The sequence below is a fragment of the Pseudophryne corroboree genome, chromosome 10, assembly GCF_028390025.1.
Source record: "Pseudophryne corroboree isolate aPseCor3 chromosome 10, aPseCor3.hap2, whole genome shotgun sequence".
Taxonomy (NCBI): domain Eukaryota; kingdom Metazoa; phylum Chordata; class Amphibia; order Anura; family Myobatrachidae; genus Pseudophryne; species Pseudophryne corroboree.
In genome coordinates, this window is record NC_086453.1 from 51,316,802 (window position 1) to 51,343,894 (window position 27,093).

The 27,093-nt window shown below is 43.8% G+C and overlaps 1 protein-coding gene across 2 annotated transcripts in view; it reads left to right on the top strand.

The window, feature by feature from the left end:
* ATP1A3 (ATPase Na+/K+ transporting subunit alpha 3) overlaps nt 1-27,093 on the top strand; it is a 128,156-nt gene that overhangs the window by 70,321 nt on the left and 30,742 nt on the right. Inside the window, exons 7-14 of one of the 2 annotated variants that reach the window (XM_063942367.1) lie at nt 1,438-1,555; nt 3,050-3,318; nt 8,426-8,624; nt 8,731-8,840; nt 9,020-9,154; nt 17,766-17,958; nt 19,699-19,874; nt 20,317-20,453. In XM_063942367.1, coding sequence (XP_063798437.1) covers nt 1,438-1,555; nt 3,050-3,318; nt 8,426-8,624; nt 8,731-8,840; nt 9,020-9,154; nt 17,766-17,958; nt 19,699-19,874; nt 20,317-20,453 — 1,337 coding nt within the window. Of the gene's footprint in view, nt 1-1,437; nt 1,556-3,049; nt 3,319-8,425; nt 8,625-8,730; nt 8,841-9,019; nt 9,155-17,765; nt 17,959-18,601; nt 18,613-19,698; nt 19,875-20,316; nt 20,454-27,093 lie in introns of those variants that run through there. The other variant, XM_063942368.1, reaches the window with a different exon arrangement.

Genomic DNA, 27,093 nt, shown 5'->3' on the forward strand with positions numbered 1-27,093 from the left:
GGGGCAAGTGAGACAAGTTAAGCCAAGCGGATCAAATTGGACATAGTTAATAACAGCTGTTAGGTGGTGTTGCCAGCGCCAACCAATGAATTATTTGCTTTCATTTTTTAAGATGTTTTTGAAAATATGAGAAATCAAAATCTCATTGCTTGTTTTGTGAAACAACTCTTGTCCTAAACAGTTACAGTTTCCAATTTCCATAAACGTTCCTCAATATTAGAGTTCATTAAAGTCGCTTTGAATTTTTGCTTGAGTTTCAATGATACAGCCTTTGAGTTCCGCTTTTGCTCTGCGTTTTGCAGTATTTATAGCGTACAGATACAGTATGCCCGGTTTTGTGGTTTTGGTATAATAAGGTAGAAGCAGGGATAGAACAAAAGTAACTTGTCAATTCTGAATTCAACACTTAATACCAAGGGGGTAATTCAGAGTTGACTGCAGCAGCAAATTTGTTTGCAGTTGGCCAAAACCATGTGCACTGCAGGGAGGCAGATATAACATGTGCAGAGAGAATTAGATTTGAATGGGGTGTGTTCAAATTGTGTGTTCAAATTGTAATCTAAATTGCAGTGTAAAAATAAAGCAGCCAGTATTTACCCTGCACAGAAACAATATAACCCACCCAAATCTAATTCTCTCTGCAAATGTTATATCGGCTCCACCTGCAGTGCACATGGGTGGTCATTCCGAGTTGTTCGCTCGGTAAAAATCTTCGCATCGCAGCGATTTTCCGCTTACTGCGCATGCGCAATGTTCGCACTGCGACTGCGCCAAGTAAATTTGCTATGCAATTAGGAATTTTACTCACGGCTTTTTCATCGTTCTGGAGATCATAATGTGATTGACAGGAAATGGGTGTTACTGGGCGGAAACAGGCCGTTTTATGGGCGTGTGGGAAAAAACGCTACCGTTTCCGGAAAAAACGCAGGAGTGGCCGGAGAAACGGGGGAGTGTCTGGGCGAACGCTGTGTGTGTTTGTGACGTCAACCCAGGAACGACAAGCACTGAAATGATCGCAGATGCCGAGTAAGTCTGGAGCTACTCAGAAACTGCTACGAGGTGTGTAATCGCAATTTTGAGAATCTTTCGTTCGCAAATTTAAGATGCTAAGATTCACTCCCAGTAGGCGGCGGCTTAGCGTGAGCAAATCTGCTAAAATCAGCTTGCGAGCGAACAACTCGGAATGACCCCCATGGTTTTGCCCAACTGCTAACAAATTTGCTGCTGCGATCAACTCTGAATTACCCCTCAAATTCCATGGAGAAATGTGCAACATTCCGCAACCACCTGTTGAAAGAGGCAAATGGTTAATATATCATGTCATTTATGGTCGTCTTTGTTTTCTCTCTAGACTTCCATTGCTTCTGCAAATCTCCTTGTTCATACCTTCCCGTTTCTCTTATTTCTCCTCTTCCTTCCACCTCTATACTCTTACAGGTAGATAACTCCTCCCTGACAGGTGAATCAGAACCACAGACCAGGTCACCTGACTGTACGCATGACAACCCCCTCGAGACACGAAACATCACTTTCTTCTCCACCAACTGTGTAGAAGGTAACATTGCACTGTTCTTCAGACTTCATATGATCATTGAACCGTGGGTGGGTAATACATGTAACACTACTACTTATGGGGAGGAATTCAGAGTCAGCCACTCAAGCTATGCGCTGATAGTCTGTTATCGAGGAATGTTTATATGTGTACCATGTATGGTATATCTATAATAGGTGCAGCCAAGGCCGGACTGGCCCACAGTGGTGCAGGGAAAATCCCTGGTGGGTCAATCTGTCTGAGAGCCCCACAACTTCCTCTAATGTCAGGTTTCATAGAGTGAACTCAAATTCTACATTGTTACTCTACTAGAGGGTCAGCAACAGTACATAGTCTCTAATGGCTGGCCACACCTCTGTGCGGGCTGGTCTCACCCCATGGTAATTGGCCACACCCCTTTAAGCGTGGGCCCCTACCACTGCATTCCCCCGGTGGGCCCTTCATGCCCTACCCCAATACTGAGTGCACTCATTAAATTCACTTACCTTGCAGGCGCCACCATATTTACTAAAGAAATCACTGGGAAAATGGCACCAGCCGAGATACAGTATTGCGTTTAAGGGGACTGCGCAGCGATTGCAGACAGGCCCCCTCCTCTGATAAAGTGCCCTTGTGCACTGTGGACACTTTGTGCGGCCTCATCAATAAAACTTAATAGTAATATGGGATAGTAATGACACGTATGTCCTTTAGAGCCAGTTGTATGCAGTAGACAACACACACAAATATAGGTTCTGATATTACAGACTATCCACTGCTGAAAGGACCCCAATCATCAAAGCTTTAGAGCAGGACTGGCCAACCTGTGGCTCTCCAGCTGTTGTGAAACTACAAGTCCCAGCATGCCCTTTTCACAGTTTTGCTATTAGGGAATGCTATAACTGTGGCAGGGCATGCTAGGTTGTGTAGTTTCATAACAGCTGGAGATCTGCAGGTTGGCCAGGCCTGCAGTAGAGCATCCTCTCAGTATTGATAAGGTGGAGTAACATAAGAGGCACACCTCCCAGAACTGCTGTTAACCACTATCAAAAACAAAATGAATATACCATTGAGGTACAGTGCCATCACCACATCTGTGGACGTATATAATGTATATACAGTTCTAGGCCTGCACACCCTGCGCACTACACGTTATGATGAAATACAGCACTGGATGCCTCCAGCCACTTTCTGCTACTATCCATGCAGCAGGATGCCTCTGCAGGGTGCCGTTGGGGTAGCATTCATGTCACCCACTAGGCCCTGCTTCCCTGCTTACAGTACCAGACGCTCACCTTTTGTTATGGCTCTGTGTGCCGCTTTCTGCCTATGGGCTTGTACCTGGGCGTAGCTACACAATATCTTGATAAAAGCAGTAGCCTGGAGCGCACAGTGGAAAGTGCACTCTTTATGCTGCTGCGCTATGCATATTAGCAGACTGGGTTTACCTAAAGAGTGTCTGAGATTGGCAACAAAGTTGTAGTTAGACTATTGACAATGTTAATGCAAAATTTACAGGGACTGCCCGTGGAGTGGTAGTGGCCACAGGAGACAGAACAGTGATGGGCCGCATTGCCACCCTGGCTTCTGGTCTGGAAGTTGGGAAGACTCCAATTGCCAAGGAAATTGAGCACTTTATCCATCTTATCACTGGTGTGGCCGTGTTCCTGGGAGTCTCCTTCTTCGTCCTCTCACTCATTTTGGGGTACTCCTGGCTGGAAGCCGTCATCTTCCTCATCGGAATCATTGTGGCCAATGTACCAGAGGGGCTTCTGGCCACCGTCACTGTAAGTACTGGAGAAGTGTTCCATCTACCATATAGTGCAAGTGTATTTGTATCTCAAAATAAGCAAGTCTATTCTAGTGGGTCCATATTATGAAACATTCCAGTAACTGTCCTTATAAGTACGTTCATTATGTGTTATCTCAAAATAACAGTATATCATCTCATACCATTGTAAGCATGTGGCATTTTAGAGATGCTCTATACATGGTAACCTTTGTAGTATGCCCAAAATGGCTGTCTCACCTGGTACGCCTTTAGATGGGATGAAAAATACATGTGTCCAATGGTTTTGTGAGGGCCCTGGTGTCTAGTCTTAGTACACTGCAACTTCCCCATTTTGTGTCATCTCTTCCCTGGCTGTCTATTCCACCCAGGGCAACCTATGAAGCGCGCCCAAAATGGCTGCCTCATCTGTTAACTTTTGGTGGAGGAATATATAATCTGTGTAAGTTATTACCCAATGTTTGCTTAGATCTTCTCAGACCTCTTACTTGTATGGATTATTGATTTTGGAAGAAAAGTATTATAGTCTGTGTCTGTTTGGTGTTGAATTTAGATTGTAAGCACCACTGGGTCCGTGGCTGATGTAAACGGTGAACAGTCTCTAAAAAGTGATATCATATTGGCACTACACAAATAAATGTTAAGTTAATGACAATAATTCCGAGTTGCACCTACATCTTTTTTTGGCCAAAAACAGTCGTTATGTTTAAAAAAAATCTGCAGGAAGCACAGACAACACTCAACATGTTCAGGGTTATCTGAAAACTTTACCTCTAAAGAAAGGACATAAAATGCATCAGTGTAGATGGCGCGTCCTACAGCTGTTCTACGCGCAATTTGGCGTTACAGTAATTACACGCATATTGCGTACACTGAACTAAATGTGGATATTCGCCTGTATGCAAGTTGTATGCGTCTTCACATAGGCTTTGTGTAATAACCATAATTATTACACAGCCCAACAAAAATAAAAAATAGTTTAGTTGCCATATAGTTTAGTTGGATATTTGAACGCATTTAGGGTATTTTGGGGTTGTTGAATTAAAAAATGAAAGTAGTTTTTTTCGACTTGGCTCTAGTTCTTGAGATAACGGCTACCCTCAATTAATAGGGAATTTAGGTATAACACAGGAATATGGAAATCTACCGGAACATTCTAGGCGGTGAGACACGTGAATATTCTAGGTGTTCACTGCGATCAATATTCCTCCTGCGTATATGAGTTGACGGTTGAGCGGTTCACGTTGTCTATTGTGTTTGCTTGTTTCTCATCCATGTATTTAAAAAATTAGATCCAATCTAGAAAATCTGATGTCATATTCGGAATCACCACAAATTTACACTAAAATCGCTTTAATATGATGGCCAATAAAATGAGTGTTATCAAAGTGCACTTCTATCGGGATCCGGTCTCTAGGTCGACACTATCTAGGTCGATCACTATTGGTTGACAGTAAATAGGTCGACAGGGTTTCTAGGTCGACAGGGTCTCTAGGTCGACATGTTCTAGGTTGACAGGTCAAAAGGTCGACACGAGTTTTTCACAATTTTTTTCTTTTTTTGAACCTTTTCATACTTAACGATCCACGTGGACTACGATTGGAACGGAAATCTGTGCCGAGCGAAGCGGTAGCGGAGTGAGGCACCTTGCCCGAAGCATGGCGAGTGAAGCGAGCCATGCGAGGGGACGCGGTGCACTAACTGAGGTTCCCGGTCACTCTATGAAGAAAATGACACCAAAAAAACATAAAAAACTCATGTTGACCTGTCGACCTAGAACATGTCGACCTAAAGACCCTGTTGAAATGGAGACCCTGTCGACCTAGTTACTGTCGACCAATAGTGATCGACCTAGACACTGTCGACCTAGTTACTATCTACCTTCCATACCACACCCCTTCTATCAGCCCTGCCCTTGGTGCAAGATCTGAGCCTGGAATTAGACGTCTTTCATGTCAAAGTTCATTATTTCAGATTATTTTGAAACGACTGCATATGGTGCAGAAGTGGTATATCAAATGCAGGATTAACTCACATGTCACTATGTATAAACATCTCTTTAAACAGAGTGATTTTTAATTTGTATACATTTTTATCATGCATAAATTTTGATATTCACCGTTTCAAGGTGAGAAACAAATTTCCCACCTTTCCAGTTTCCCAAGGACACACAGTATATGAGTATAATCATGCTTGAGGATAATGCATAGATTCCTTTAATGTACTGTAACTCTTAGTAAATCTGCCAACTTATCCTAACTTGTATCTTTTCTCCATACGGCGCAGAAATTTGTGGCACCTTATAAATAGATGCTCCTACTATTAATAATGAGAATTTGTATGGATTTTACATATATATATATATATATATATATATATATATATATGTGGCAATGGTGCACGGCACTCCTGGTCCTGCAGCTTTAAGTTGCCTGGGTGCCCTCCGAGCTGGCTTGAATACGCATTCAGAAAAAAACGGCGTCACTCCAGGTCTCAGGGTGTTAATGGTGTATTTCAAATTTTTATCACGGAAACCAACGTTTCGGGGCTACGGGCCCCGAAACGTTGGTTTCCGTGATGAAAATTTGAAATACACCATTAACACCCTAAGACCTGGAGTGATGCCGTTTTTTTCTGAATGTATATATATATATATATATATATATACTGGTTTTAATATAAAAGTACAAAAATTACAAAATCTATAAATTTGAGTATACATATTTTGCTTATTGAGTTACTATTTTTGCCAATAAACTTCATAGTAAGTGCACCAATAATCAACAGACTTCCTTTTCTTCGTGCTGTATGTATCTAGGGGGAAATGTATAAAATCCCAGAGAAAGATATATGGAGAGAGATAAAGCACCAACCAATCAGCTTCTAGCTGTCATATTACATGCTTGCTAGAAAAAGTGACAGGAGCTGATTGGTTTGTGCTTTATCTCTTTACACTTTATCTCTCTCTCCACGCCTTAATAACTTTGCCAAGTTCTCAGAGGAGACAGCGCTGTAGCCGGGCTCAGAGGCACCCTGTCTTGGCACATGTGATGTCATGATGTCGCACAGTAAGTGCCAGGGTAGCAGAAAGATGGGCACTTTCTATGTAACTATGTACCTCTCATGATACACCACATTCTGCAAACAGATGCCATCTGGACAGCGACTATACCACCACCCCCCTCGGTCTTTGTGCCCTGGACAACCCTTGCTACAGCCATGAGAATAGACTACGGAGATTATATAATAACTTTTGTGTTGTCATGTGTGTATGTGTGTTTTCATTTCGTATGTCATATGTGTATAATGCTAAATGATAACTAGTAGGAAGTCAGCTACAGAATATTAATAAAACCATATTAATAGTTTCATAATTAACCTTTAGTATAAAACCAAAGTCTTGTGATTGCACTATAAACAGCATGTTGGCTTCATGGCTTATTTTATGCATATATATATATATATATAACAGAAAAAACTTAAGACCCCTTAATTGCGCTATAGTCTAATAGCTCAAACCACTGAGAGGTACCCCCTGTCAGAAGGAGTACTGCACATAGAATGGACAAAAACAAAAGTTCTCTTGGGGAGCTTTACCACCACAGATATACTTATATAATTATAAAATCATTTATTAAAAAACATGTATACTTTTATAACATGAATCACAAGATCACATATGTCATATGAGCAATACATTCATTTCTGATTGTCTGTTATACATGATGTTTTCAATCATTAGATGAAATACTTATTCCTCAGCATGAGAAAGTATGAATGATCAGTTCACTGTTTTTACGGAAAACGCACAATCGTTGAAACCCAACGCGTTTCGTCCCTTAGGACTTCATCAGGGGTGCAAATCAAAGAATGGGTTCACCAAAGGGAATACAAACAGAGCATGAATTCACTGAGAGTGTATTCCTGTGGAAACTTAACAAACCATCAAATTATGGGTGTTGGCTGAAGTACATCAATAGTACATCCATGTATTTCCAGAAACTTCTATTTAGATTTCACAAACTGGCAATTCGGATGAGATCAGGAGATATTATCCGATCAGACCCTGGCGTGTTGTCTCAAGGTCCACCTCACAGCTATGATAGCTGTGAGGTGGACCTTGAGACAACACGCCAGGGTCTGATCGGATAATATCTCCTGATCTCATCCGAATTGCCAGTTTGTGAAATCTAAATAGAAGTTTCTGGAAATACATGGATGTACTATTGATGTACTTCAGCCAACACCCATAATTTGATGGTTTGTTAAGTTTCCACAGGAATACACTCTCAGTGAATTCATGCTCTGTTTGTATTCCCTTTGGTGAACCCATTCTTTGATTTGCACCCCTGATGAAGTCCTAAGGGACGAAACGCGTTGGGTTTCAACGATTGTGCGTTTTCCGTAAAAACAGTGAACTGATCATTCATACTTTCTCATGCTGAGGAATAAGTATTTCATCTAATGATTGAAAACATCATGTATAACAGACAATCAGAAATGAATGTATTGCTCATATGACATATGTGATCTTGTGATTCATGTTATAAAAGTATACATGTTTTTTAATAAATGATTTTATAATTATATAAGTATATCTGTGGTGGTAAAGCTCCCCAAGAGAACTTTTGTTTTTGTCCATATATATATATATATATATATATATATATATATATAGACAAGAATAAATAAAGTAGGTAGCAGCACTCGGGGTCTTTACGGCAGGCAAAATGTATTAGAAGAAATCACAGCATAAAGTCCAATGTTTTGGGACTAACACGTCCCTTTGTCAAGGTGAATTCACCTTGACAAAGGGACGTGTCAGTCCCAAAACGTTGGAACTTATGCTGTGATTTTTTCTAATACACTTTGCCTGCCGTAAAGACCCCGAGTGCTGCTACCTACTTTATTTATTCTAGTCTATCCTATCTACATCAAAGGGCACCGGGGCCCATAAGTCTTTATATGTAGGAGTGCCGTCCATGTAATCTCCTTTTATATATATATATATATATATATATATACATATGTTACAGACATGCCTAGTTTGTAAATTAGATACACAAGATATTTCATCACCTTCATTCTGTGACCTTGTTTTGCAGGTTTGTCTGACTCTGACTGCCAAACGTATGGCTCGAAAGAATTGCCTGGTGAAGAACTTGGAAGCTGTAGAAACTCTGGGGTCTACATCTACCATCTGCTCAGACAAGACCGGGACCCTCACACAGAACCGCATGACTGTAGCGCATATGTGGTTTGATAACCAGATCCATGAGGCTGACACCACAGAGGACCAGTCAGGTGTGGGAGTAACGCACAGCGCACAACTAGAGATTTCTCCGGCATGTCCTCTCACCATCATCTCATCCGCTCCCTCTCTTGTCTCCTCCTGTTTGTGCTTCCTCAGGTGCATCATTTGATAAGAGTTCTCCTACCTGGGTGGCCTTGGCCCGGATCGCTGCCTTGTGCAACCGCGCTGTCTTCAAAGCTTTCAATGACAACATTCCTGTACTGAAGGTGTGTGACGTTAGCGACTCGGATGGAGCTGTGTATCATTGTGTCACTGTGTGTGGATGCTCATCTTTGCGTATGTCACGCTAACTGTGTATGTGTCACTGTATATCAGCCTCACCCTCTGTTACTGTATGAGGGGATGCTGGTTCTGGCCAGTAACATGGTGATTGTCTTCTTCTCAGAGGGACGTGGCAGGTGATGCCTCTGAATCTGCCCTCCTGAAGTGTATTGAGCTGTCCTGTGGGTCCGTGAAGCTGATGAGGGAGAAGAACAAGAAGGTAGCAGAGATTCCATTCAACTCCACCAACAAGTACCAGGTGAGTTGCTGGTGGACGTCACCCTGCGTGCACCAAAAACAATGACTCTCTAAGCACCGTAGTATTGGACTTCTCAGTTGTTCTCACTGTAGGTTTGTTTCTCCCAGTATGCAGTCATCAATGTTGACAATCTGGTGTCAACATTGTATGAATGTCAACATGGTCAAAAAGACGACACAGACACAATGTCAATAGTACGTGTTAGGTTTAGAGTTAGGTTGCAGTTAGAATTAGGGGTAAACTGCAATTAGGGTTAGGATTAGACTGAGGTTATGGTTGAGGTTAGGCTGCAGGTAGGGTTAGGATTGGACTGCAGGTAGGGTTAGGGTTAGGATTAGACTGAGGATATTGTTAGGCTGTAGTTAGGGTTAGGGTTAGGCTGCAGTTATGATTAGGACTCGAATTAGATTTAGTCAGCAGTTAGGTTTAGAATTAGACTGTGGTTAGGGTTAGGCTGCAGTTAGGATTAGGGTTAGGATTAATGGGGGTACACATGTGGAGATTTCTCCCAGAGATGTGTGCTAAGCGATCTAGCACAGATCGCTCAGCACAAATCTCGGGACTCGCAGCACACAGCGCAATGTGTGCTGAGCAAGGACGGGGGGTAATGGTCAGCGGTGACATGAGCGATCTACCTAGATTTGGCATGCATGCATGCAAAATGGTGAGCTGGCGATAACGACGCGTGGGACCGCGCATCGCTGTCGCTGGCACCGTACACACGGAGTGATGTGTGCTTAATTTCTAAGCAATCTAGTCAGATTGCTTAGAAATTAAGCACACATTGCTACATGTGTCCCCCCCTTTAGTTTGCAGTTAGGGTTAGACTGTGGTTAGGGTTAGGATTAAACTGCGGTTAGTATTAGGCTGCAGTTAGGGTTAGAGTTAGACTTGAGTTAGGGATACGATTAGGCTTTGGGTAGAGTTAGGCTGCGGTTAGGGTTAGGATTAGACTGCGGTGAGGGTTAGGCTGCAGTTACGGTTAGGATAAGACTGCGGTGAGGGTTAGGGTTAGTCTGCAGTTAGGGTTAGATTGCAGTTAGAATTAGACTGTGGTTAGGGTTAGGCTGCAGTTACGGTTAGGATTAGAATTAGACTGTGATGAGGGTTAGGCTGCAGTTACGGTTAGGATAAGACTGCGGTGAGGGTTAGGGTTAGTCTGCAGTTAGGGTTAGATTGCAGTTAGGATTAGACTGCGGTGAGGGTTAGGCTGCAGTTACGGTTAGGATTAGAATTAGACTGTGATGAGGGTTAGGCTGCAGTTACGGTTAGGATAAGACTGCGGTGAGGGTTAGGGTTAGTCTGCAGTTAGGGTTAGATTGCAGTTAGGATTAGACTGCGGTGAGGGTTAGGCTGCAGTTAGGGTTAGGGTTAGACTGCGGTGAGGGTTAGGCTGCAGTTACGGTTAGGATAAGACTGCGGTGAGGGTTAGGGTTAGTCTGCAGTTAGGGTTAGATTGCAGTTAGGATTAGACTGCGGTGAGGGTTAGGCTGCAGTTAGGGTTAGGATTAGAATTAGACTGTGATGAGGGTTAGTCTGCAGTTAGGGTTAGATTGCAGTTAGGATTAGACTGCGGTGAGGGTTAGGCTGCAGTTAGGGTTAGAATTAGAATTAGACTGTGGTTAGGGTTAGGCTGCAGTTAGGGTTAGGATTAGAATTAGACTGTGATGAGGGTTAGGCTGCAGTTAGGGTTAGGATAAGACTGCGGTTAGAGTTAGGAGTAGGTTGCAATTAGGATTAGAGTTAGACTTGAGTTAGGGATATGATTAGGCTTCATTTAAGATTAGGCTGCGGTTAGGTTTAAGGTAAGGTTAGGGCTCAAATACCCTAAAAACACTATGTCGACATGCACAATGTCAACATTATGGCCATGTCAACATTAAGACTGTGTTGAAATTGGGAATGTTGACAAATCACATATCATTCGGAATGAAGCGTAAAGTCACAGACATGCGCTACGGCAAGAAATGCTGACGCAGTTGCAGCAGAATACGGCTGGATATGTGCTGTTGCAACAGGCATAAAATCATAGCATTAGCTGTCACTTTATTTCTCTTTCTAAACAAAGCTCATATGGTGACTGCTGAATAACATTCCACATCACTGCAATATGCCCCAATAAAGAATTTTCATCTTCAGAGCTCCACCATCAATTTTGATCGATAGGGGGGTAATCTCTCCCCTAGGGGGAGATGTACTAAGCCTTGAAAAGTTATAAATTTCACGGTGATAAAGTACCAGCTAATCAGCTCCTAACTGCCATGTTACAGGCTGGGTTTGAAAAATGACAGGAGATGATTGTTTGGTACTTTATCATCGTGCAATTTATCACTTGTCAATGCTTAGTACATCTGGCTCCTTGTTTATAAATGAGATCATTACAGACCTTAGTGGCTCAGTGCACAAACTCAGTTACTCTCAGGATTATGTACTCAGAGGCAGAACTCTGGGAGGCAACGGAGTCATCTGCCGCCGGGCTCCTGCTCTGAAGGGGGCACCTCTCCTCCCATTCTGTCACACCACTGAATTACGTTAATTGATAGCTGTCGCTGTCTTTTCAGTGGCCGACTTCCTCATTGGTCCCTGCACCTTACAAATCACACCCTCTTTATTATACTGAATATACACCTTTTACAAGTATCACACCGAGGATAAGAAACCGCAACCTATTACACTGGAAGCAGACACCTTACTGATGAAGCTGTATAGGAAATATGAGAATTTTAACTATATGAAGCTACTTCTCTGACAATTACACGTAACTTCATATAGTTAGCATTCTCATGCTTCCTCTACAGGAGCAAATAGCTCAATCAGTAAAGTGTCTGCTGTTAGTGTAACAGGTCATGGGTTCTAATGCTGGGTATGACTGCTGAGAAATGTGTGATTTAAAATAAAAGATAAATACAGTATATACATTTTTTTCAGAACACTCCATACACACACGCACACACACACACGCACACACACATGCATACATATATTTATCTTAATATAGGAAATAGGGGGGCACCAATATTTATCTTGCCTCCGGGCAACTGTGACGAACTTACGCCACTTATGTACTGTATGTGCGCATCCCTCCTTATAACACGCCAGCATTATATAGATAACATAGAATGTTTTAAATGCTGTGCCTAGGATGTGTAATTGTCTCTCTCTAATACTTTCATTTAATACATACGTTTCATTGCATGGGTCTCTGAAGACCTATATTTTCATGTAATGCTGGATCACAGTACGGGTCCAGAGCTAGCGCCATTGTATGTATGCCTGCAGTACTTGCTGCCTCTGACCTCCTCCCCCGCATCTGTCATTCTCTTTCTCTCTCTCTCTCTCCCTCCCCCCCCCCCTCTCTCTCTCTCCCTCACCCCCACCCTCTCTCTCTCTCTCCCTCACCCCCACCCTCTCTCTCTCTCTCTCTCTCTCTCTCTCTCTCCCTCACCCCACCCCCCTCTCTCTCTCTCTCTCTCTCTCTCTCTCACTCTCACTCTCTCTTTCACCCACCCCCTCTCTCTCTCTCTCTCACCCCCCCCCCCTCTCTCTCTCACTCTCACTCTCTCTCTCCTTCTCCCTCTCCCCCTCTCTCCCTCTTTCTACAACGATTAGTCCCAGCTGCTACAGGATCCCAGTCTGATCCTTCTTAACATTCAATTCATATTAGTGTAAAAGCTTTTAAACTCTACTTCTCTGCACTGCTCCCTCCGCATTACTGCACATTGCCTAGTGACGTTGGCCCTCATTCCGAGTTGATCGCTAGCTGCCGTTGTTCGCTGTGTAGCGATCATTAAAAAAAAACAGCAAAACTGCACATGCGTATGCACCGCAATGCGCACGTGTGGCGAACGGGTACAAAGAGCATCGTGGTTTTGCACAGGTTCTAGCGACGCTTTCAGTCGCGCAGCCGATCGCAAGGAGATTGACAGGAAGTGGGAGTTTCTGGGTGGCAACTGACTGTTTTTTGGGAGTGTTTGGAAAAACGCAGGCGTGGCCGGGCGTTTGCTGGGCGGGTATCTGACGTCATTACCGCGTCATTCGTCGCAGCAATCATCGCACAGAATAAGTAACTACAGGGCTGGTCTTATTCTGAACATAATGTGTTTGTAGCCGCTCTGCTGCACAGGCGTTCGCACTCTTGCAAAGCGAAAATACATTCGACCGTGGGCGGCGACTATGCGTTTGCACGGCTGCTAAAAGTAGCTAGCGAGCGATCAACTCAGAATGAGGGCCATTGTCCTTGTTAGACTGTGCAGCACAAAGGGTCTTCTTCAGTTGCCAGCTTCAGTTGCAGTTTTGCTATTTTAGCAAAACTGCAACTGCTTGCGATCGCATCTCACTGTGTGCGCACCCGTGGTACAGCTCCTGCGCATGGGCACTGAGCATAAATTTGTTTGCGATCTATACTGAATAAGGCCCAAAGAGCGAGATGCGTGTTCCCTCGCACCCAATTTCTGGATGTACTTACCAGATAGTCAAACAATGTTTATTTTTATTATTTTTGAAATAAAAAGGTTGATAAATGTTTCTAGGATAATTGGTTAATATACATATATATATAGTCATACCTATACATTTACTTATTTATTGCACCTGATAAATGACTCTTAATTGACGACTGTCGGCGTGATTCCGCCGACTGGTATCCCGTACGCAGAAAACATGGCGTCAGCATCTCAGTTCCTGTTCTACTGTGCGCAACCATAGGTTTACTCAAATTATCGAAGCACCTATGAACAACACTGAGGGGCTGATGTATTAAGCCTGGAGACAGCATAAGGAAATGATAAACCAGTGATAAGTGCAAGGTGATAAACGCACCAGCCAATCAGCTCCTAACTGTTCATTTACATATTGCAGCTGATTGGCTGGTGCATTATCACCTTGCACTTATCACTTCCTTATGCCTTCTCCAGGTTAATACATCTACCCGAGTCTCAATTATACAACTACCGACATTTGCACACTTTTGCGCAGTAGCTGTGTACAAAGCGCATCTACGGCAGCATTAGGGCACATCTCTGCATCAGGCTCATAGTTAATACACTTTGTCCAGTGGATTCATTCAGCGCAGGCAGTTGTCATGTGGGATTAAGTGGGAGTCAGAGCTGAATGTAATTGTTCCAGCATTGGCACTTTTGACAACTAGCACGCTATAGCAGTGGCCCTTTATGTAAAATGTTACATATTCTATTGGCTACAACATTTAAGGGGGAATTCAGTTGCCAATGAATGCCTTCACTTAGCCAAATATGCATGGCAGCCACCGCACTTTATAGCAGTGAGAACTCGCACATAAGGGGTGGCTACCCCTCCATAGGATAGCCAACATTTTTGTGTGAATCGTGCTGCAAATCGTCCAGGGGGAGTGCCAGCGTTTAAACACCACGGCAGCCGCAATTCTCACCATTCGCCGGCAATTGAATTCCCCCCTTATACTGGTTTATTGCAGAATAATAACCAGCACAACTTTCTGGAACAAGTTCTCTCTTTGTGGGATCATTCCATATATTAGGCCAGATGTAGAGGTGCCTGGGAAAAATCAGTATATTTACCGATATGCAGACATTGCTACCAGTCCTAATCACCAGCGCACTCATACCAGCTTGTCTGTGGTGCAGAAAATCCATTTGGAGATAGGTGTATTTAGGCTTCCGGCCTACTCTAGGTAGCCAGCAGTACCATTGAGTAACAGCAGTATCTGAGACCATCGCCCATGTACAGGCCAGTTACACCCCTTCAGTCACACATGCATTGTGCAATACTTGCCTATGCTTGCATAGGCAAACGCAGGGGGGGTTTCTGGTTGACTGGAACCCCCCCTCCTCTTGGCAAGTGGCTCAAATTATGACAATTGCAATGGTATATAATACAATTACTAGAGCTGCGCCACATCATGAGGTTTAAGCTGCTGCACATGCCTAGGGATAGAAACTTCTTCTGCTTCTGAGGCATCAATCAGTGCACTGGACCAGAGCTACCAAGAAGAAGAGACAGGAGCCTTACAATGAGGTGGGAGAATGTGTGCTTAGAAAGTGCAGTACTGGTTCTATTATATTTGTGTATTTATTTATTATGGTATGTTTAACCTTTTCCTGACCACTTACATTATCTTAATTATATAAAATATGTTTGATACAGCCAATACTATAGACCTTCTATAGTGTTAAATATTAATATTGTATTCCATGCTCCGCAGAGTGGGATATTGTGTATTGTATATGGAAACCCCCCTCTAGAAATCCTGCGTTTGCCACTGGCTTGGTTCTAGATCACACAAACAGGGAGCATCGGCTCCACAAACTGGCGTTCAACTCTGCATCTTCCTTTAGCTTCAATTTAACTTTAACTTCTGTGAATATAGTGTAATACAGGTTTTTTTTACTTGTCAGCTGAAGCCTATAAGGTCTGTTTATCATAAATCACATACTCAATGCATCTGGGTGTGATAGTAGTACCCGGGATCGTATTGCAGTATGGGCCTAATTCAGACCCGATTGCTGCTGTGCGTTTTCGCACAGCGGGCGATCAGGTCTGAACTGCGCATGCGCCGACGCACTGCGGCACCGGCTCATGCCAAAGATACGATCAGCATCTCTGCAGAGCGATCGCCTGATTGACAGGCAGAGGCGGTCGCTGGGCGGGCTGGCGGTGTTGGGCCGCCGTTTTGGGGGCGCGGTCCGGGCAACGCAGGCGTGCCCGGACCGTGTGGGGGGTAGGCTGCAGCGGCTGCATGAAGTCACACGCAGCCGCTGTGACTTGGAGAGCGACGGGTAGCTCCCTGCCAGCGTGCAGGAGCTGCGCAGGTAGGGAGCTACTCTTCAGGTACAAAAGCATCGCCGCCGTGCGATGCTTTTATACCTGTGCGGGGGGTAGTGGGGGGGTTAGACATGCGGGGTGGACTAGCCCTGTGCTGGGCGTCCCCCCGCATGTCAGGGTGGCTGATCGTAGCCATGCAAAAGTTTGCGCGGCTACGATCAGGTCTGAATTAGGCCCTAAGTCATTATATCAGGTAAATGTATGAAAAAGAATGGCGCCCATTGCCGGGGAGTATTCCGGGGGAACCCTCTGCTTGCTAAATCTGCAGTGTGTAGCCCATAGGTGTTAGCTCCGGGAGCCAGTCTCTGCAATGCTTTGCATTCCGGATATTGGTAAATCTTACAGCATTGCATCCCCCATAGAAACCTATAGAGCTGCTGTCGGGAATGGAGGAATCACAACCGATATTGGAGATATATCTGCTGCGGTCCCTCCTACTTACAAACCGGAGATACTAAATATTTGCAGCTAACCCCCGAAAACACCTAGCTGCAAATAATTTTTGATAAATGATCTCTGATAAGTGAATAGAAAAGTGAATCAAGTTCACTTTGTAGAGAGGAGAGTTTTAAACAGATAGGGTAATACAAGCTTGCTATCTCAGACACCACTGGAAGGTATTCACATGACTGAGGAGCTCCCTCTAGTGACTGACACTGCTACAAAGTGTATGATATGTCTTCAAGGATGTGCATATTTTAAACTGCGTTAAAAAACCAAACTTGTTAAGGAAACGTTAATTGTGCTAATACTATACATGGAAATCTGCATACTTTCCCAGAACATTGTGGGGATCCTGGAATTTTTGGGGCATGCCATTGACATCCTTGAAGAGTAGGTCACCCTCCCACATCCAATGGACTTCTTACTGAACTGTGTCTTCTTGTCCATGCCCTGTTTATGGATCTACTATTAGCAGCAGTATGCATTGAGAGTATGGGGCCTAATGATGAGAAGCTCCTAGCCTCAACGCTCTACAGTGACCCGCTGCTTCTCCCCTGTGGGAGAGTAACGGAGGAGAGAAGTGTGGCAAGTGTGGCACTATGTAATATGGCGGTGTTATGCAATTAAACAATAATAATAATGATGAAGAGAAATTCCTGCAGTATGCCAGGTACAGTATGGGATACACCTACAATATTACAGTAAGAACATGGGCCCTCATTCCGAGTTGTTCGCTCGGTATTTTTCATCGCATCGCAGTGAAAATCCGCTTAGTACGCATGCGCAATGTTCGCACTGCGACTGCGCCAAGTAACTTTACTATGATGAAAGTAATTTTACTCACGGCTTTTTCTTCGCTCCGGCGATCGTAATGTGATTGACAGGAAATGGGTGTTACTGGGCGGAAACACGGCGTTTCAGGGGCGTGTGGCTGAAAACGCTACCGTTTCCGGAAAAAACGCAGGAGTGGCCGGGGAAACGGTGGGAGTGCCTGGGCGAACGCTGGGTGTGTTTGTGACGTCAACCAGGAACGACAAGCACTGAAATGATCGCACAGGCAGAGTAAGTCTGGAGCTACTCTGAAACTGCTAAGTAGTTAGTAATCGCAATATTGCGAATACATCGGTCGCAATTTTAAGAAGCTAAGATTCACTCCCAGTAGGCGGCGGCTTAGCGTGTGTAACTCTGCTAAAATCGCCTTGCGACCGATCAACTCGGAATGAGGGCCATGGTGAGCAGGTCAGATTAGAAAGAGCCACCTGTTTAACTCAGTATATATTGTTACAATATAATGATCTGTTGGTTTTAACTGAGCACCTGAATTGCTTCCCATCTTCTCTCTTTTTCCCAGCTGTCCATCCACGAGACAGAAGACCCCAATGACAACCGCTTCATGCTTGTAATGAAAGGAGCACCAGAGAGGATTCTGGATGTCTGTTCCACCATCCTAATCCAGGGCAAGGAGCAACCACTGGATGAGGAGTTAAAAGAATCTTTCCAGAATGCATATCTGGAGCTGGGAGGACTGGGAGAGAGAGTACTGGGTGAGCCGAGAGAAAATGCTGGAAGAGAGTGGGAGAGGATAACACTTGGAGCTGGGAGGACTCAGAAAGAGAGTTCTGGGAGAGTAGGGAGAAAATGCTGGGAAGACAGTGGGAGAGAGACAACACCTGGAGCTGGGAGGACTCAGAAAGAGAGTACTGGGAGAGTAGGGAGAAAATGCTGGGAAGAGAGTGGGAGAGGATAACACCTGTTGCTGGGAGGACTCAGAAAGAGAGTACTGGGGAAGAGAGTACTGGGAGAGTAGGGAGAAAATGCTGGGAAGAGAGTGGGAAAGGATAACACCTGTTGCTGGGAGGACTCAGAAAGAGAGTACTGGGAGAGTGGGGAGAAAATGCTGGGAAGAGAGTGGGAGAGTATAACACCTGTTGCTGGGAGGACTCAGAAAGAGAGTACTGGGAGAGTGGGGAGAAAATGCTGGGAAGAGAGTGGGAGAGTATAACACCTGTTGCTGGGAGGACTCAGAAAGAGAGTACTGGGAGAGTAGAGAGAAAATGCTGGGAAGAGTGTGGGAGAGGGACATCTGGAGCTGGGAGGACACATAAAGAGGGTACAGGGAGAGTGGGGGAACAATGATGAGAAGAGAGTGGGAGAGAGACAACACCTGGAGCTGGGAGAACATGGAGAGAGAGTACTGGGTGAGCATAGAGAAAATGCTGGGAAGTGTGTTGGGAGAGGGGCAACCGCTGGAGCTAGGAAGACACGGAAAGAGGGTAGTGGGAGAGTAGGGGGACAAAGATGAGAAGAGAGTGGGAGAGGGACAACATCTGGAGCTGGGAGGATCGGGGAGAGAGAGTACTGTTTGTGCAGAAACAAATTACTCTACAATGAAACATCAGGGGATATCTATGAGCTAAGATCGTGCTTATGATGTATGCAGGATTTTTTTCCAGTATCTTTTATCTGTAATGCTAATGGATGTAGTTTATTGAAGGGTCAGGCTTTACCAAATTAAGGTCTCCAGGCTTGGCAAGGATTGACCATGCATTGCTTGATGTATAATTTTTGTGTTGTTTTCTTATAGCTGTGGGTAGGGTTGTATTCACATTATAAATGCCTATTGGTAATCCCCGGTTAGCAGCCTGTTAATTTCCAAACACGCACTCTGGGTGGGTCTAGATAGAAAGGTTATTGTTGTAGGCAGGTGTAATATTTAGGTAAGGTATAAATGGGTGGAGCTTATAATGAAGCAGGTTAGGTTGTAGTTGAGACACCATTGTCCTACAACTGATCATACACATGTCCTAATGTAACACTCACCAGTGGCTTTAGGTCTCTTAGAAGAGATAGTAGCAGAGTGTGTATAAATTATATGGGAAGAAAAGCGACAGTGTAATGGTTGTATGGATCCCATGAAGTGTATTAGCCTTAGTAGCTGTCAACTGTAGATATAGATTAGAATGGTTCTTAGTAATATTTTCCAGGGTGTCTATGCCTCATGGCAAATATGGAACAAAGACTGGCACATTACCACTATGTCTACTGCTCAGTGGTCCATCTGGGGCCGTGGCTAGAGAAAGGTCAGGGTGGAGTGAGGGCTGTCATGCATAGTAATAATACTAATTATAACCATGTGTCCTCCCTTCTGAGGTGTGAGGTTAGCTGTGCTCTGATTTGTAGCTGCTATATGTGTTGTGTTGTGTTATATAAGATGGGCAGAGTAATGCGAGTGGGGAATCTCTTTCTCACAATGTTTCCTCTCTCTATCTCCCACATCTCTCCAGGATTCTGCCACTATTACTTCCCAGAGGAACTGCACCCTAAGGGCTTTGCTTTTGATACTGAGGACCTTAATTTCAGTTGTGAGAACCTGTGCTTTGTAGGACTGATGTCCATGATTGATCCACCCAGGGCAGCTGTTCCAGATGCTGTGGGCAAATGCAGAAGTGCAGGTATCAAGGTGAGAGAGACCAGTTCATATATCTATACCTGGTATGAAATGCCGGCAGTCACTATACCGACGGTCAGGATGCCGACAGCAGCATCCTGATTGCAAAAATCCAGACTTATCCCTGTAAGTAACCATATTCCTTCCTCTAACCCACCCCTCCCACAGCCTAACCCTAAGCCACACCCCTCCCCCGAAACCTAACCCTAACTATGTCTCCCTGCAGCCTAACCCTAACCTCCCCCCTAGTTTCTTAGCTTCTAACCCTAACCCCTGTACTTACCTTTGGGATACGTCCACATTTAACTCCAAATAATGGCTTCATAATTGAGGCCACATTTAAACAGAGATGGATATGTTTGCAGATGACTGTTGTAGATGATAACACAAAGTTGAGAAACCCTGATCTATGGCAGTAACACGCTGACTAGACATCCCTTATTGTGTCCTACAGGTCATCATGGTGACTGGTGATCATCCAATCACAGCCAAGGCCATCGCCAAGGGTGTAGGCATCATCTCTGAGGGGAATGAGACTGTGGAGGACATTGCGGCCAGACTCAACATCCCTGTCTCCCAGGTTAATCCCAGGTATGGATAGTACGTTATAACCAGCGACAGTGAAAAGGGGGAATTGTGCGGGGAAAATGGCGGAATGTGGGGGACAAAAATTATATTTAAGAGAAACAGAAATGAAGAAACATACGGCTATATACAGGTGAGGACCAGGATTTAGGAATATGAATGCCATTATTAGCCATATTACCTAACTACAGTGCGGTCATTGCACTACAATCTTAATCAATCATTCAGTATATAATCTTCCTTATTGCTGTCTCACTCACTTTTAAGGAACTACAGGGAACACTGATTAATTTGCACTCTCCTGTTTGCTACATCTGTTATTAGCTATTAGTATATTGGGCACAGACGCTGGGTTGAGGGGTCTCTCTTCTCCCTCTCCCTCACCACATCCCACCCTTACCCAGGCCAAGGTCTCCGATTCCCTTCTATCTCTCCCCTGAAGTGGGAGCTGTTAGCAGGTGTTACAGTAATCTCGAATTCTGTAGTAGATGGACCCCACAACTGCATGAATAAGGTCCCAAATTTGACAACTGGTTTCTCATCCAACTGATCTCCAGGTACCACAATTCACCCTCTGTTTTATGCCTCCAACAAATAAGAATACTTCAGTCGCAGCATCTGCTAGTCCAGCAAGGAAATTGTTTTAATTCCCAGTTTATGTTCTCAAGTTATGGTCTCTAAGACACCTCCGTGGCACTGCTCTATTTTGCCAATCACTATCGCCTCTACAATCACTGTATTCCATCAGTAATGAAACGGTATGAATCATTAAGTCAACTGAAATTAGGTAGACAGTCAATAGGTCAACCCCATATGGTCAACCGGGTCATTTAGTCGATAGGTAAAAGGTGGATGCTGGAAAAGGTCAACAGATGCTAAAGGTCAACATGAAAAATGGTTGACACAAAAAAAGTAGTGACAAAGCCAAATATTTGTCTTATATAAAACCCTTTGTGAGGTCTAAGAACACTGTACGCTATTTACGTATGTAGTACCGTAAGGGTACGCTCGATGCGTAACGATCGCTTAGCCGTGGTCGAGACGCTCAAGCGTCACGTTCGCTCACGGCCGAGAGATCACAGGCAGGCACGCTATTGGCTGCCGACTAACGTAATGATTCGCTATAGCGTAACGGACGCTGTATCGGGAGCGGGCTGCTCGAGCGATACAGACGCTCACGAGAATACGCTGTTGGTATCGGGCACACTTATAGGTGAGCGACTACCGTAATGCTACGCTATCAGCGTAGCGGACGCTCGAGACCACGAGGAGATCACGAGCGGCGCAGACGCTCACAATGTTAAACCTTTATATCTAAACCATAAACAATGTAATATGCTGTAAAACCTTAGTGTAGAGATAGGGTGTAGATGCAACACAGTGTAACCTTATTAACTTAAAAGCTGTTTGAGCGTCACCGACGCTCTGAGAATACTTAACACTATAAGAAATACACAGATACCTGGGCTTAGGGTCCAACGCCTAATATATATATATTATGAATGATATACTTGCAAAAGAAATTAACACAATACAAGTCATACACTACAATATAACATAGACTACCTAACCAGATAACTACACGGGAAATACAATACAATACAATTACGTTTTAAGGGAAAATAAGAGAGAAAGAGGAGAAGAGAGAGAGAGAGAAATGGAGAGAAATGGTCCACAATAACAGTAAGAACAATATAGTTGCGGAGAAACACTTACGCACAAGGGGAACGATCGCATGCGCCTCTGGACATCCAGCTCCCGATTTTCAGCAATGATAACCGTTGAAGAGTGAGCTGGATGTGATCGGCTTGTCTATTTATGCCCCACACACAATACAATTCAATGGTCCCTACAATCTCATTGTTCATTGGACACAGGAATTCGGCCCTGCACTATAACAAAAGGTCATAGGTTGATTCATACAGGTGGGCTGTGACGATTTCCAACAGCTCAGGTGGGTGGGATACTGGGTTTCCCGCCGCATAGCTAAGTAAGGGTAAATAATAGTAAATGGACATAAACTTCTTATGTCCATAACTATTCGCACGAGCGATTAATCCGCTCCAAACCAACACCGGAATATTGCTAATTAAATACTCTTCCGATGGGTACTAAACACCACTGTATGACTCCTGTTAGACCCTTCGTACAATACAAAGAGCGATCCCTCTGTCCAGGAACATGCTATATTAACTAAACTTTCAGAATCTATCAAAGGGACCATGATCTACAAAATACATTATATAGTGAAAATATGTAACGATTGAGTCGCACGCTACGATCACATAAACTCTACCGTAAATACGCATACCGTGCGCCTGCGGGTGCCCGCGACTGTGAGTATGCGCACGCACGGGAGAGCGTACGCATGCGCAGCGCGGACCTGTATGAGGTGCAAATATGGCAGTGTGTATAGAGATATTTTTCTGACTTTGACAGTCCACCCTTTGGCAGTCAATAATAACTGCCACCTTCTAAAACATTTCAAAAAGAGAAAAATATATGTCAGGGGTTAATACATTTACATGGTTGGGTAGGGGAGGAGAGGAGAAGGTAGGAAAAGGGTATGACCTAGTGAGATAGCAGAAGCATGTGTGTATGAATCCGTGCTTGGGGGTCATGTATCATCGTGCCGTACGTGTTTTAAATCAAGCTTCGAGGTATTGCGAAGTATACATTTGAATTCCTTCTTATCCCGTGGTATGGGTCTGTGGATGGGCTGTCAAACTTTACCGAGCTCTTTTCGGCTTTTGGTTGTAACAAAAATGGGGGAGCACATTTTAGTTGATGATACATGAATGGGGGAATATGTGATTGCTGATATCTGTGCCTGTATTCCCTATACTATGTGTGTAATTACCTGAAGGTTGTAGAGATGAAGAAAAGACATAATTACGGTAAATGCAGTGGTATTCTATGTCAGGTAAATGAACATGTGTCGGTTGAAGTCTTGTTCGGTGTCTGTTGAATGCAGTCTTCTTTGTGCTTTTGCCCATAAGGTGCGAGCAAAAGCTTTGTCAATGTCCATAGATTTACAAAAGTGTTGGGCTAGCGTAATTTTAAAATTTCTAGGGAAACTGGGGATCTATGGCAAAGTTCATCAAAATCTGTGTATCAGGTTGTCAAAACTTCTTCTGTAATCCATCTGTTGTCTGTATATCGGCTCATCAAATTCCTCGTCCACGTGGGTCTTTTTACCTTGGGGAAATGGAAAAACAGGTGAAAGAAACGGACCGTAGAAATCGCATTTTCATCACATCATTGTTTCTATATTTGAGTCATAGATCAAATCCATTGGAATTACAGTTTCCTCACTCCTCAGACTCATTACCCTAGTACGACGATTGCACTTCATTAAAGCCTGACCGTATCTAAATATCAAACCAATTGATATGATAACACCTAAGATACATAGGAGAAACTTCCCAACATCCATTATGACTCCTTGAGCCCAGTCTCCTAAACCAGAGAACCAATTTCGCGGGTTCAACCATGACACCCAACCAGTCAGCTCATTACCTACAGCAGCAAGAGTGAGATTGTGTCTCCTGCGAAATTCCCACTTCAGTTGGAGAATATCGTCCATCTTTTGGTCTATGACCTCGACCGGGTCCTCGGTGCTATTCGTAATATATGTGCAACATTTCACGCCGTATTGTGTTGCCAGTGTGACACAATATCCGCCCGTCACTGCTGTGAGGTAATTAAGAACCATTCTATGCTGTACCAGTTCTGTTTTATAAGCTTGAAGTTCTCTTCCAGTATACCTAAACGTGTCATCATACATTTCAGTGATATTATCTATCAAATTTGCGAGCGCAGATATGTATTTATAATTCAACACTCCTCTGGCGGTGCGAGTGAAATCTAACGCGATTAGAAACTGAATCCCGGTGGATTCATGGATCATGTCAGAGGCCGGATGCTCTGTTCTTTCTATCAGGTGCCGTTTAACTACGTGCTCGTAATGGGTGTGAGTATAAGGAGCTTGGGCAACACGGTGTATGTCTTTCATTTTGTCATGTGATACAGTCATTACTTCAGGCAGTACTTTTCCAATATAACACAATCCTTCAGAGTTTGGGGCAAGCCACTTATACGCCTTTCTCCCGCATATGAAATATGCATCATCGGGGAGAACATATGGGATGGAGTAGGACATAACCATATTACACACCTTCCATGTGAAATCTCCTAACCCTAATTCTTCCATCTGCTTAGTACACGTATCAGGTTGTACGATATGTGCACAGTATCCTGGTGATACCTCTCCAACTCTCGTAATCCTATTTCCTAAGGTATACCTATACCGGAAAGATTTTCCTCTACTGGCTATGTGGCGTATAAGCTCTGTATCTGTAGGCATTCTATCTGCTCTATGCGAAAAGGTCATGGTTTGGTTACTCCATGACACTTCCCAATTTCCTGGCTTTCGGGGATTGGAGATGTTAAAACATAACAGGGACCTATCCACATGGTATTGGTGGAGCTTCAAACTAGGAGGGCTGGAGATATTAAACCTCCTGTCCACCGGTCTCCCACCACTTAACTCAAGTACCTCCCCTAACGTTAAAGGAAATGGTACTAGCCCTGATTTGCTATGACCTTGAGGTACTTGAGAGCATACCCAACAATCTGTTTTATTTAACACACTACCCACTAAGGAGTGATAGTCACTCAATGGATGCCGGTCCATATGGATATTAAAACTGGATTGGCATTTCTTAATGCACCCATCCTCCACTACGTTGTCACAGAGCCTGCAGATACAGTTTTCTTCAGCTAACAATCCTTGAAAGAAAAATGTTTACAAATAACATGGCCAGATCGTTTCTGGTACTCGCCTTTTGCTTGGTGGTTGTATTGCTATTGGAAATTTACACCTCCGTCTCTCAGTCATCGGAACCTTTCTGGATCCTTTCTCGACCTCACTGGTACTCTCGCCGGAACAGACTGCTCTGGTCAACATCATGGTCAACAGGAAAATCCATATCACAGTCTCTTGGGGCAAGTCCATCTTACAGGAGGAGAAAAGAAGAAATTTGTAATGGGGGTACAGAAAAACAGTTTGAGGGGGAGAGAAACTTGCTACGATAATTAAGTTCTCTAGTCTTGTTGTTCTTCTTGTTCTGTCGTCATCTCAAAGGTGCTGTCTCTCAGTCTTCCAAACGAACATTCCGGTGATGCAATATTTCTTCCAAACCAGCGATCTTTCTGTAAGGAGCAAAAATCTTGCATTACCATTTGTCTAACTGATGTGTGACATACCATCTTTAAACCATGAAAACATGCGTGAGAAGAGAGAAAAAAAAAAAAAAAACAACAGAGAGAGAGAACACTTCATATGTATATGTATATTACTTAAATCAACAATAACCAACAATAGGAAAAGAGAAAAAAACATTTTTCAAACATTTTAAAACATTGTCAGATCATCAGGCTGTCATATCTACATGTCCAATGGTTTCCTTGCGCAGTCCCTCCCCCCAGCACTTCCATATTCCATTGTCTGTATCTGGCCAGAATACATTGGTGCGGATAGGTCATGCTGGGGTTTGGTAGACTTCTGCAAAGACCAAGTATATATGCAATGTTTGAATCCTACCAATAATCGTCAGAGGTGGGGAGAGAGAAAAAGAAAACATTTTTCCACAAATACATTTTACAACGTTTCACCTTGTCATTCCTGTGTCTTCAGTGAATGACCTCCCAATTTATTAACCGTTACCTCAGGCTTACCATCAGTCCTAATGATCACCTTTCCTGACTGCACCTTATGGGTGTGGGCCAAAAATTTTTTCTATATGATCCCTGATTATAATTGTGTGTGTTATAATTTTGCTCATATCTTTGTCTAGGGGGTTTATGTGGGTTATTACAGTTGCTGGCATAATGCCCTTCTCTTCTACAATGATAACAAACCCTGGGCTTCCTCCAAGTGTCAGTGAACTGGGGTCTTGGCTGATTTGATGCCTCCTCAAACGCTTGGATGCTCATCACCATCAACCGCTTTCCCTGTACTTCCCTGCTTCCTTGGATATCATGGTTATGTTGTTGTCTAGGGGGTGTATATACCTTGTGTGTGCTTCTAGACCTGCAATCTCTTGCATAATGGCCTTCCTTCAGGCAATTATAACAAACTTCCACATTTGAATTTTTCGCAATGGTGTGGGGCTTTTGTTGGGGTGGTCTTGTGGTTAGGGCCTGTATACTTGTTGCCATCAACTTGTTACTCAGTGACTCTCTGTATCTGGTGATATTCTGATCATGATTAATGACGGCCTCTCTTAATGCGGCCACCGAGATATCTCTCCAGTCTGGGTTGGTGATCTGTACCCTTGTACTTAATTCATCCTTTAAACCATTCATTAGCACAAATACTGCTACTTCTCTGTGCGGTGCACTGGTTTTGATGTCTGTGATCCCAGTGTTCCTAGCCATTACTTGCAGTGCTCGATTGAAATAATTGGAAATACTTTCCCCTTCGTTTTGTCTTATGGAGAAGATTTTGTTCCACTCGACAATGGCTGGGAAATATATTTCTAACTGTCGGTTGATCTGCTTAATACATTCCTGATTGTGTTCCTCCGTACAAGGTGCCTCCGTGTCTAATTTACAATCAGCAATGAACTTTTCAGGGTCAACA